Source organism: Euleptes europaea, chromosome 4 (assembly GCF_029931775.1).
Source record: "Euleptes europaea isolate rEulEur1 chromosome 4, rEulEur1.hap1, whole genome shotgun sequence".
Taxonomy (NCBI): Eukaryota; Metazoa; Chordata; class Lepidosauria; order Squamata; family Sphaerodactylidae; genus Euleptes; species Euleptes europaea.
The window spans coordinates 46314948-46328120 of NC_079315.1; the positions used below are offsets into that span (position 1 = coordinate 46314948).

Genomic DNA, 13173 nt, shown 5'->3' on the forward strand with positions numbered 1-13173 from the left:
GCATGTAATAAACTTTATACTTATTTTTTTAATTTGTATTCTATTCAATTTATACCCCCCGCCCGGCAGAAGCCGGGCTCAGGGCAGCTTTCAACAACAAAGTGCAATAATAATAAATTACAAAAATTTCAAATTTAAACAACATTTTACATTTATAATGAAATAACTTCTAATGAAATAATAAAATCACTTCTAATTAAAACTAATAATTTGTTCCTATAGCAATGCAGTGGGCCCTGACCTGGATAGCCCAGGCTAGCCTGATCTCATCAGATCTCAGAAGCTAAGCAGGGTCAGCCCTGGTTAGTATTTGGATGGGAGACCATCAAGGAATACCAGGGTTGCTGTGCAGAGGAAGGCACTGGCAAACCACCTCTGTTAGTCTCTTCCCATGAAAACCCCAAAAGGGGTCACCATACGTCGGCTGCGACTTGACGGCACTTTACACACACACATAACAATGCGGTGAATGTTATGGTCAGATGTACATTTCAGGGAAATAAAAGTGGGAGACCCAAAAAATGAATGGTTGGGGACCATGTTTATTGGTAGGGGGAAGGAAGGAAGGAAGGAAGGAAGGAAGGAAGGAAGGAAGGAAGGAAGGAAGGAAGGAAGGAAGGAAGGAAGGAGGGAGGGAAGGAGGGAAGGAGGGAAGGGGGGTGAGGAAAGCCAGCTTGTGTATGGACCATCACTGTCCTTTACCATAGACCTGATGCAACATCTCCATCTTACAGGCCCTGTGAAGCTGAACTAGGTCCCACAGGGCCCAAATCTTACTAGACAGAGCATTCCACCAGGCCAGGGCCTGAGCCAAAAAAGCCCTGGCCCTAGTTGAGGACAGCTGGATGACTCTGGGGCCAGGGACCACCAAGAGTTTCCCTGATGCTCTCTGAGGGGTGTATTGGGAGAGGCGATCCCACAGATATAAGGGTCCCAGACCATTTAGAGCAGGGTTGTAAAACTCAATTGTTCAAGGGCTGGATATGACATAAATGTTACTTGGTGAGGCCAGCCATGCCTCACCAGCCCAGATCAAGAGTGGTGGTGGTGGTGACTGCCTTAGCTGGCTTGTGGGCTGGATAAGAACACGGGCCTTATGTATAACTCCCCTGGTTTAGATCTTTAAAGGTAAATACCAAAACCTTGAACTTGATCCAGAACTCAATCTGGAGCTATTGCAGCTGGCGGCACACAGGTTGTATATGTGCTCTCCATGGACCCTCACCACTGCATTCTGGACCAGTTGTGGTTTCTGGAGCAACTTCAAGGGAAGCCCTGCATACAGTTACAGCAGTCTAACCTGGAGGTGACCATTGTATGGAACACTGTGGCTAGACAAAGTGGGCCAGGTAGAGTCAACTGCCGGACTTGGCGAAGATGGAAGAATGCCGTCCTGGCAGTATTTGTGACCTGGGCCTCCAATGACAGGGAGGCATCCAGAGTCACCCCCAAACTCCTGACAGAGGAAGCTGGTCCATCAACAGATACATTAATTTGCCATGTAGTATAGGACAATTATGTTTTTATAATGAATAATTTCCTAGTTTTTAAATCACTGGGAGACAGGTAATTGTAGATTACAGCAGATGAAGTGTGGCCTTCAGACATGTGTAACAAGTCAGAGGGTTGAGCAGTAATCTTTAGTGTGAACTGAAGTATAACAAGCATGTCCCTATTTTCAACTGCAAAACTTTAGAAGGTAAGCAAGCTTCTTTTATGCAGATTCCAGTCAGCATTTCTGTGGAACAGTCTTCTGTAAAGTGTGAACTGCCAAACCACATTTTTCTTTATTTTGCTCCTTATTATCCCCTCCCCCCTTACTCTGAACCCAATTACACATACTTGTGATGCCTATAAAGGAACAAGATCACCTCCACACTGTGAAATAAAACATGGAAAAATTGACACCAAGCTAAGTTGAAGAGGATTTAAAATGTAAATATAGGGTAGCTGTAGGCTTGAATATTTTTGGGAAAGTTTACTATTTTTCTATGAACAATGTTACATGGCAAGTAGCACCCATTGCAATACTTACACTAAGAATATGGGTAAGGATAATGTAGCCATCTTTGACCTCAGAAATGTGTATGCATGATAGCGATCATAGCTGTTGAGTAATAGAAAGCAGAGTTCATGGCTACAGCATGAGAAATACCTGAGTCCTAAAGCTGGTTTTAAGTAGGAAAGCTAAATAACTGAAGAATTCAAGAAACTATGGTAGATCTTTTTAAAACTTTTCTAGATTTGTGCTACAAATTAAGCATTAAATAAAATCTAAAACAACAAACTTCTCTACAAAAGTTAATTTAGTAGGAGTTTAATAGTATTGTTTAGCACTGTCTTCTTTACTGTACCTCTGCATAGGATTACACTGTCATTTCATTAGAAAAAAGTACTGACAACCGTGGAAAAGTTACATATGTTTAGCAGGCAGTAAGACCCAAAGCAACAGCAGACCCCATGAAGCCCCAGTTCTTCAAAACTACAAAATCTATGGCTTTGACTGATCATAGTCCTTTGACCACATATTTTCAAAGGGAGAATGGCTGTTTTGAAACCTGTCTTGCATCCAACATTACCTAACCCCAGCATCACCTAGTCACTTAAACCTGCAACACATCCTGTATTTATTTTAAAATCCTTCAAAGGGAAACCAGGGTTTTGTCAAAGAGTTCTGGAGTACTCTAAAGCTAGTTTACAGCTTTTTGATAAATTGGTTAGTTCTAATAAAAAGATAACAACAAGTGTTGTTTTTAGAAATCTTTTGTATGATATGTTCCTTGTTTCATTCACTTTCAAAATGCCTCTGCTGTCTATCAATTCATAAGGCATTGTCACATGCCTTTTCCAGCAGTGATGGTAGTGCCAAACCAGTACTATTAGGGGAAATACTTTGAAGAAGGAAGTGGAAACCAGTGCAGGGCTTTGAAGCTACTTTGCCACAATGCCAAAAACATTGATATTTCTGGTCTTATGTGAGTTGGCAGTAACGAGATCCAGGCTCTTCGTAGTCCTCATGTGAGCCACATGACATTTGTAGTCAGCATTCCAAAATGTTTCACAGGTATGCTTTCTTAAGGAAAGTTGACAGAGTATTTTATAGGGTATGAGGTCACTCATTTTTAAGCATTCCACATGTTTCGTAGTGCCTTCATACAGTCAGCTCTATTCTTGGCAGATACAGGGAACTGCATATCATCAGTGGGAAGAAATATAGCTGGTATTCAAAATATACCATGGGGAACATTTTCTCACCAAGTATCAATTCCCACATTCCGGTTCATAGATAAAATAATCAAGCCAGGAGTGTTGCAGCTTGCTGCATTCATGTACCCTTGTTCAGGATCTATATTTGTGTAAGTCATATTATTTATTTGAGATACTTAAAACCCACTTTTCCCTGTTAGGGCTTACAAGGTTTAAACAAGACAAATCAATCACCACCACCAGTATATGTTACACTGGTATCATGCTTGAGATATACTATGACAAAACTGGAGATTTTCCAGTTGTTTATTCTACAGTTTCCAACAAATTATTATTGATTTTTGAGGAACACTGTAGTGCAGTCTGTCCTTTACAGTGTGCTCTCTATAAATGCTACTATTATGTAGATTATGTTAAGAACACTTATTTTGTACTTTCTTAAATACCAGACTGCCTTTCATGCAATTTCCTACTCTTACTCATCAACCTTATGCTGGTCCTTTCCTTACAATTGTGATTTTCTTTTTGTGTGTGTGCGCTTGTGTTTCAGTTGCGCTCAAGTACAGAGCTTGACCAAGACATCCTCAGTGACTGTCTCACTATCCATCCTCTCCAGCCATCCCCAGTTCCGCATGACACATCAGATAACACCAGCAGACGATCACCAGGACCTATCCATGACATTTATGCAGGTATAGGAGGAAGATACACCTTGACCTAGCACATCATGCTCTAAATCATTAATGACCAATAAAAACAAAAGAAGCTTGAATTATTCTGAAAAGTTCCTGAAGGATATGGGCATAAGCCTGCCAACGTTAAGCACTTCAAATTCCCATTGATTTCACAGGGAAATTCAGTTTTCCACAGAAAGCAAAGGGACTTCACATTGCTTTTCACTGGATTTTGCTCCTCTCTCTTCCTGTCCATAACAGTATGGCAGAAGTCTTTATTTTGTACTGGAAAGTTTCTTGTATATTTGGTGTTGAGGTAATATATGCTATCCCTGGGAAATATCCTAAATCAAAACAGTCTAGAAGACAATTTAATATGATTAATTTGTTATTAGATTATACATATTTGTATGGTCTATACATCTAATATATATTAGACTATACATATTTGAAATCTTTTGGTTGACAAAATGCTTATTTGCTTCATCACTCTGCCAGTGATACCAATTTAACGTAACAAACTGGAACTTAATCCAGACAAGATGAAGTTGTTCTTAGTTGAAAATATGACTAACTGGGGGCAGATATTGTCCCCTTACTGAGGACAGGGTTGCACTCCTTTTGAAAATGCAGGTTGGAGTAGGGATCCTCTATCTCCTGCTGTTCCCAGATTGCCAGCTGGCAGAAGTATCCAGGATCTCTTGTAGCCAGTTTCAGTTTGCACCCCTTCCTAGATAGTAGGAAATCTGACCATAGTTACTCATTTCTTAGTGATATTCAGACCAGACTACTCCAATGCACTCTACACAGGGATACCTTTGAAGGGTGTTCAGAAACTGCAGCTGATTGGCAGATGGCAAAGTGTTGGTAGGGGTGAAATGCTGGAAGCATATTACTTCTATTTTGCTTCATCTACATTGGTTGCCAGTATATTTATGGGCCCAAATGAAAGTGCTGTTAGCCTTGGCTCACAGTATCTCAAAAACCACCTTCTACTATATAGAGGGGACCTGGGCATGAAGATTATCATCATTAATGTCCTTCTTCATGTCCCTGATAATACTGGCAGTGCCACACCTTTGGCATGCCTCCTAAGTGCCAATAAATGGTTACTGTTGAAAATGTATGGCTGCTGTTGGGAATTTTTCAAACTGTGCTTTTAGCAACATTTGTGCCTGCTTTTACTGCCTGCTTTGTTATTGTGTACCTTTTAAAAGTAACTTACCCTTGACTAGACTGTTTTTAAACTTTGTAATCCAGCCTCAAGATCTTTATTCAGATGGAAGGGCAGGATATCATTACCTTTAGTAAATAGATGGTAACAAATGCAAATTATTACACATCACAAAGCAATGCTATCTATAGTTGCTCCAGTCTAAGCATATTGAAATCAATGGGCAGAATGGGGTACCTTTGCATAAGATTTCACTGTACGTTAGCTCAAATGCATTTGGGTATTCAATGCTACAGTTATCAATCACAGAACATGTTCATTTGCTTTTTATCTTAGCACACAAAAGGCAAACAGCATTGTTTTGTCATAATTAACCAGAGTACAGTTCAAGGACAAATACTCAGTTCACTTATAATTTTCAGCAACTACTTATCTTGGTTGCAAATAATGTACCATGTATGAATCCATCAAATAAAAATTAAAAAAGGAAACAAGGGATGAGTAGGCCTTAGAATTCACCAAGGGGGGAATCAAAACTAAACGGAATAGTTTTTCAATGTTATTGTTTAGATAGCCTTGCAATTAAGATACTTGCTGGGGAGTGACTGGAACCGGGTACACAGAACATGACCCCCCCACACACACACACACCACCAACAACAATAAAACCCCTGGCATACAATTAAAGACATAGACAATTTGCTGGGATGCAAACAGCCACAACTTTGATTGGCTGTAGTGTTATGGCATAGGGGCTGGAGCCAGGGCATTGGCTGGCTCACCTGCCGACCAATGCATCTCCTACTCCCAGCCCGCCTGCTGGAGAGTAGCCTGGGATGGCAGTATGTGGACCCATCTGGACTTGAGCCAGCTATGTGATTCCACTGCCACTTGGTGGAAGGCTGTCCTGATAGCCCCAGAGCTTGGCATGTCCCCTTCCAGGCCTTCCCTGCCACCTCTGCTAGGCCCAGGGCCAGCTGGGCAAACCTTACCTCATCTGGTACCCTATCCAACCCCTCCTCAGTGTGGGACAGCAAACTGGGGGCTCCCATTAAGTTGCAAGCTGAGATACAGTCACTTGAACAAGATCTGCAAGAGTCTTTATCTAATACAAAGCAGCAGTTATCTGAAAACTTGAAAGAGATCAAGGATTTAAAATCTAAGCAACAGATAGTAGAAATCCAACTTAAGAAACCAGACATTTGGAAAGACTGAGCAGAACAAAGATTTGAGATTTTGAAAATTCAAACTAGAGAATCCAACCTAAGATTTCGTGGACTGGATGAAAATTTCAGCAAAGATCACCTGAAAGGAAGCTTCAGATAATTAATTCAAGATTTTATGAATGGACAAGGCAACTTTCCAGATTCAAATATATAGAATCAATTCAGCATATGCCAGGAAGAACAACCTTCCAACGGATATTTTAGTGAAGTTTTCTCAGAAAAAAAGAGGGATGTAATTTTGAAACATCAAAGGCAGAATGACATAAAGGGAAAGAAATTTCAAGGTTTACCAGCAAGTGTTCTCAGGAAACGAAGAGAATATAGTTCTGTAACAAAGATACTTCAAAAAGATGATATCAGGTATCTATAGTTAATGCCTTGTGCCTTGGATGTCTTCCCATGAGAAGAGAATCATATCAAATAAAGATCAAGCAGACTTGCTAGTGAATGAACTATCAGCAAAAGAAAGAGCTGAAAGGAGAAGACAGAAAGAAAAAGAACAAAGAGAAACTGAAGAAAAGCAAAAGGATCCAACCACATCAGGAGGGAAAGCAGAAAATAGCAAAACTTCAGACCTAGAAGAGGACGAACAATAGGAGGAGGAAGAAGATACATTAGATGAAGCTGCGGCATTCTGAGAATAAAGTTACAAAATGGAGAAATTAAAGATTGTTTCATTAAGCATCAATGGGTTACATGCAGTGGCTAAACATAAGACCTTATAAGCATTTAAAAAATTGAGGGCAGACATAATATGTCTATAGGAAACACATACAAAAGCAGAACATGAGCACATATTAATCAATATGCAGATTGGTCAATGATATACTTCACTAGCAAAAGAAAAAAAGAAGAGGCAATTTATATTAAAAATCCTCAGATAAAGGTAATAGAAGAAGAAAAAGACACAGATGGGAGATTTCTGATCCTTAAACATACAAGGTTGTGAGGGAAAGGCTTTTACTTTAGTGGCAACTTATGCCCCCAGCAATGCAAGAAAAAGATTTTTTTGAGAAACTGTTCCAAACAATTTTAGACTTTCATCAAGGAGAAATTATGATTTTAGGGGACATTAGTGGAGTTCTGGACCCCAAATTGCATAGGTCTAAAACCCACAAAGGTCCAGTAGTCATGCGGGTCCTTGTGGGGGGCCAGGAGGGCAATGTGGGTGCAGTTGACTGCCTCAATGGCATTGGGGAAGGTCGGCGAAGGCCTGGAAGCCCACCCGAATGGGGGCCAGTTGCACCTCCTCAGTGGGAAACTGGATGCGGCGGCGAATATTGCCGACCATGGCTGAGGAAGGCATGGAGTTAGTGGCCTGCCGAGGAGGGGGACACCTGCAGGACATCAGCGATCACCCCCTCGAAACTGCCGGTGGCCAGGAATCAAAGGGACAGCAGCACTTTCTACTGGACAAGACTGGGTCGAGGGCCACACAGAGAACCATGGAGAGCGAGAGCCACCTCTTTGCAGATTACCTGGATAGATGACCTACTGGGCTGATCGGTGGATGGAGACCTTGGCAGCCGAGGTCACTGCCTCCAGGGGCCATCTGACGATGATGCTGGAGCAAGCCCGCACCATTGCAGAGAAGCAGGCAGGATTACTGGGGGCCTTGGAAAACATCCCCTGCGCTGTGGCTGTGGTCCCCTACTGCTTTGGTCCCCCAGCCCCCCAGAAACTGCTTACCTGTGGCTGTGGATGGGGGTGGCCCCCAGGGCACTGAGGATGATAATAGCCCCCCCTCAGGCACCCTCAGGGCTGGTGCCGACAGCCCAAGAGGCATCATGGTGGTCGTGCCAAGGGGCAGTGGGGTGCTTGGGTGGTACTGGAGGTTGGGGCATGGACCTGTGGAGGTGAGGGGCTGGCTGGACCATGTCTCCATTGCATCTGCCCCTCTTGGCAGTTACACTCCTGGCCATCTCAGGAGAGCTCCTGACCTTTCTCTCCCACCCTGGTTCTGCTTCCTTCCGGGCCCTGCCCCCAATCCCCCCACAGCACTCTCCACTGAGGGGCTGATCCCATCCCTTGGCCTGACCCTCCCACCCCCCATCCATGCTCCAACCCCGGGCCATTGACACCCCTCCCCAGAGAGGGCCTCAACCATGTGACAGCTCTGGCTGGGCCTAGCCTGTGGCATGGTGGTGCAGTGGTCCATCAGCCCCCACCCCGTTCCTCGCACTCTTGCTTCTATTTTTTATGGCCGCGCACGCCTCAGCCAACCTCTCAGGAGCTTTCCCGGCTGCACCATTGCTGTGCCTCTCCCCGTCCCAGGGCATCGTCTGAAACCTCAGGAATGGGCTGTTAATCCCCAAGAATCAATGGATCACTTAATGGAACAAATAGAAAAAGTTGGACAATATTCAGGCTACAAAATTAATAAACACAAGATGAAAATAATCTTAAAGCATCTTTCAAGACAAGGAGATGCGATAAGGCCTATTACAGGATACATAGTGTCAGAAGAAGCTATAAAATATCTGGGAATAAAAACTTTAGAACAGAATAAGTTTTTATTCTAAGACAATTACAAAACAATATGGGAAAAATTGAAAAGGAGAAATTATCAAAACTAAGAATTTCTTGCCTGGGAAGAATCTCCACAATTAAAATGAATGTATTACCAAAGTTTATTTTTTTATTCCAAACATTACCGATTCAGTTGGAGGAAAAGACATTGAAATATTGGTAACAAAGACTGAACAAATTTGTGTGAAATGGAAAGAAACTAAGAATCAGATTTAAAACATTACAGGATGAAAAAGCACAAGGAGGCCTGGCCTTACCAAATTTGAAATTATATTACCAGGCAGCAGGCCTTGTGTGGATCTCAGAGTGGATTAAAAATCCAGAAGAGAAATTAATAAAGTTGGGTAAAGCTGATATGAAAGAAGGATTACATTACTTTGGGTCAAAAAAAGGTCCAAAGTCTTAACAAGGCAAGATACACAGCATGTAATCAAAGATAGCCTATTTACTTTATGGATGAAAAATAAAATAAAAATTAGCCCAACACCATCACCATTAATGTCTCCAATTGAAGCATATTATGACAGTGCAGAGAAGAAATTCAATGATTATCTAATTTACCAGGACATGATCAACACAAAGGGTGAAATTAAAACTTGGCAGACAACGAAAGAAGAGCATAAAAACATAAAATGGATCATATACTGTCAATTAGTTTCAAGACTAAGAAAATATTGTTTAGCCACAGCCCAGGTAAAATGAGAGAAATTACAGAATTTGAAAGCTTAATTATAAAAAATAAAGATCACCTTTTGGGCAAGATATACAAGATGTTGTTTAAATATGACACCAAGCATGAACAAGTCAAACCATGCATGGTGAAATGGATACAGAATTTTGGAAAAGAGATCACGATGCAACAGTAGGCTCATCTATGGGCTAAAGTGATCAAGTTCACAGCAGGTCAAACCTTGAGAGAATATTGGTACAAAATGCTTTTCTGATGGTGTATCTCTCCAAAAGGCATTCAAAAAATGAACAAAAATACTAATGGGCACTGCTGGAAGTGTAATTAGACAGATGGGACTTTTTTCATGCATGGTGGTCTTGCAAGAAGGTGAAAAAAATTTGGAGTGACATTCATAATGAAATGCAAAAAATTCTTAAAGTTAAAATTGCTGTGGATCCCAAAACCATGTTGTTAGGAATTTTACCATCAGTTATTGAAAAATCCATGGAAGAGCTGTTTAAGTACATGATTACGGCAGCAAGAGTGATGATTGCCACAAAATGGAAAACAGAAGATTGTCCAGGCTTAGAAGATTGGAAGGACAAGTTAGCAGAGTATGAAGTGATGGCCAAACTGACAAGTTATGTAAATAGACGACCCAGTGAAGAGTTTCAAAGAAAATGGAAATTATATAGTGCATATGTTTCTTTAAAAAGGAAACCTAGATTATATTATTTTAGGCAATTGTAAGCTCAATTGTATAACAAGTATGATTGTGACAGAAAGACCATATATTTTGAATAGTGATGATTAACTGATAGTAAGTTGTCAATGAAATATTCTTTTTTTGATGATGTTGATGAAGACTCAGTCCAGACACAGGCCCAACTATGTGTCAATGCCTTGCCTTCCCCTCTCCCCACTTTTTTCTTCTGTATCCCACAAAAGCTCAATATTTTTTTTTTAAAAAGGGAACAATTTTTTTAGTTATAATGTTTTACCAATTATATTAAGTAAAAAGTGTGTAGTGGAATTCAGTTATTAACTAATTAGTGATTATAATGAACTAATAATTAACTAATAAGTGGTTATAAATAAGACATTAAATTAAAAATTATTGCACTAGAATAAGGTATATAATCATGTGAGGGAAGGATATTATATCAGGTAGTATATATTCAATGTGACTAAGATACTCCAGTCAATATAGGGAAGACTATAAGACATGATCAAAATTGGTTATGCCCAAAGAAAGTATGTTAACAAATGTTGTAGATTTCAAGTCTAAAGTGTTTAGGTATTGTTTATGTGTTATCGTTTTGTTTGTATTGTCTGTATATGTTTGGATACAAATTTGAAAATAAAAACATTTTAAAAAAACTGTGCTGGCTACAACTGCTGTATAATTTTTCAGGTTTTTGTTTCTTAACAAAAAGGAACAAACTAGAATGGAATGCTTTTGGAACCAGGGAATCCTCAGGCTATTTATGCTACAGATTTTGTTGTTTCATGCTTTCATATATTAGCATTCAGTTATTAACTTTCTAAATAAGGGGGGGAACAAATATTGTGAAAATCCATATACTGATTTAGTGGGACTTGTGTAAACCACCTCTGCTTCTCACTTGCCTTGAAAGCCCCTTGCTGGAATCGCCATAAGTCATGTCCAACTTTACTGCAGATACATACGTAATGGGACTTGAGAGTTTTTCATTCAAAAATCAACTCACTGCATAGTACTCAGGCAGCTCTTGAAAATTCCCCTATTACAAGAGGTTCTGTTTGTGGGGTGAAAGTTGTAATCCCACAGCATGTATGAAACTAATCACATCAGTCTTTAGATTTTGGCCTCTATTTTGCTTGAAAATTTACTCCCTTCTTTTATGGATACCCCATCTTTTAGCTGTAGGTTAACTCCTTCTACTTAACCATTAAAAGTGAAGGAGTCCAAATCTCCTTGGGAACTGATCACAGAGATAGTAATGATAAGGAACAGTTCAATATCAAATGACAGATTAATTGATACACATAAAAATTCCCTTTTTCCCTATAGATATCAGAAATTAGACTTGATAGGGACACACAATGTATCCTGGGCACATTCATTACAATGAAGATGCTGATACATGAGAACATTATTATGCAATTACTGAGGGCTCTGTGTATCTCCCATGTTGTTCTAGTGAGATAGTGTTTATGATTTATGTGAAGCATCTGGGCTATGACCCTCACAACAAGTTAACAGCTGAGAAAGAAAAGCACCAACGTAAAATTCCTCTGTGCTGCCAGCATGCGTTGTAATCACAGCAGACCTGCTGTGATACAATATACAACACCTCAAAGATGCCTGAAGAAACAGTCAAGTTCACCGTGTCAGCACTTCGGTGTTCCCAAGAGGTCACAACTGTTTTGTTGGCTGGCTGATATCATTCAAGTTTGCCTTCAGATATTTCTAGTGATTGGCAGCTGGAACAATTGATTAAGTGCAGCAGATGACTATATTGGAAACTCTTATTGCTTTTGTGATTAAGAACCAGAGAAATCCCCAAAGCAATAAAGTGTGAGGTCTGCAAAAACTGAAGGTCATTACATTAGATCCTTGCCATTCATAAGACTAACACTTATCAAACTCATCAGATTGTAAGATTATTCCTGTCTGTGCTCTTATACTGTCATATAAAAGAGAAAATTAGAAGAGCCACTCAATATTTGCATCACTTGATATATACTTTAAATCTTATTCCCCAATAGATCCTAAACATATTTATTTAGAAGTCCCATTGGCTTTAATGGGATTGCTGCTTCAGATAAGAGGGGACAATTTAAGATTTAAGATAAAAAGAGTATAGGCATTTTTGTTCCATTGGTTGAATATATTTTATGGTTATTTTCTGTTTCCAACATTGGAAATAATAATTCTTTAATTATAGCAGGTAAGTGACATGCATTGCCATTAAGGCTGCAAGCCTATGTTATATATAAAATTTATTGGGGTCTTTGACAAGTATAACAAAAGTTATCACAAGATTTGACAAAAGTTCCAGATTTAAAACAATGATTCAGTACAACAGAAGAATAAAAGTCTACAGCTTTACAACAGCTTTACTATCGTTCCCCAAGTCTTACATATCCCGAGGCAAAATTTAGCATCTTGTCTGGATGCCCAGAGATTTTTATCAGACAGTAGATTTTTCAGTTTAATTTCATTGGATTTGCCCATAAAGCCATCAAGCACAGGCTGAAGATATTTTAATCTGGCCTCCCTGTGTTGTGGACATCTCAGAATAATATGCTCAGTTGTATCCACTTCCCCCAACGAGCATGAACATAATCTTTCTGAGTATGGAATCTCTTCAATCTCCCCTCCAACACAGCAGAGGGAAGTGCCGCGCATCTTGCCAGAGTAAATGCTCTTCTACTGTTGTTAGATTCTATTTTGGTTAGATAGGCTGCCGGAGTGACCAGCCTATGCATATTTACTTGGCAGTAACCTCCACTGAACAAAATGAAACTTACTTTTGAATAGGCCTGCATGGGAATGTGGTATGGTGTAAGTCCTTGACAGGCCAATCCTAAATAGTGTTAAACCCTTGTAAATCCATTGAACTCCACTGAAGGGTGGAACTCTTCTAAGGCTTGCACTGTTGGTGATGGAAATATTTTCCCTCACCAGAAGCAATGTATGAATTATTA

The 13173-nt window shown here is 40.1% G+C and overlaps 1 protein-coding gene across 1 annotated transcript in view; it reads left to right on the forward strand.

Moving 5' to 3' along the window:
- GLIS3 (GLIS family zinc finger 3) overlaps window positions 1–13173 on the forward strand; it is a 260740-nt gene that overhangs the window by 196830 nt on the left and 50737 nt on the right. Inside the window, exon 6 of the mRNA XM_056848674.1 lies at window positions 3758–3899. Within this exon, the coding sequence (XP_056704652.1) occupies window positions 3758–3899 (142 nt within the window). The remainder of the gene's footprint in view (window positions 1–3757; window positions 3900–13173) is intronic.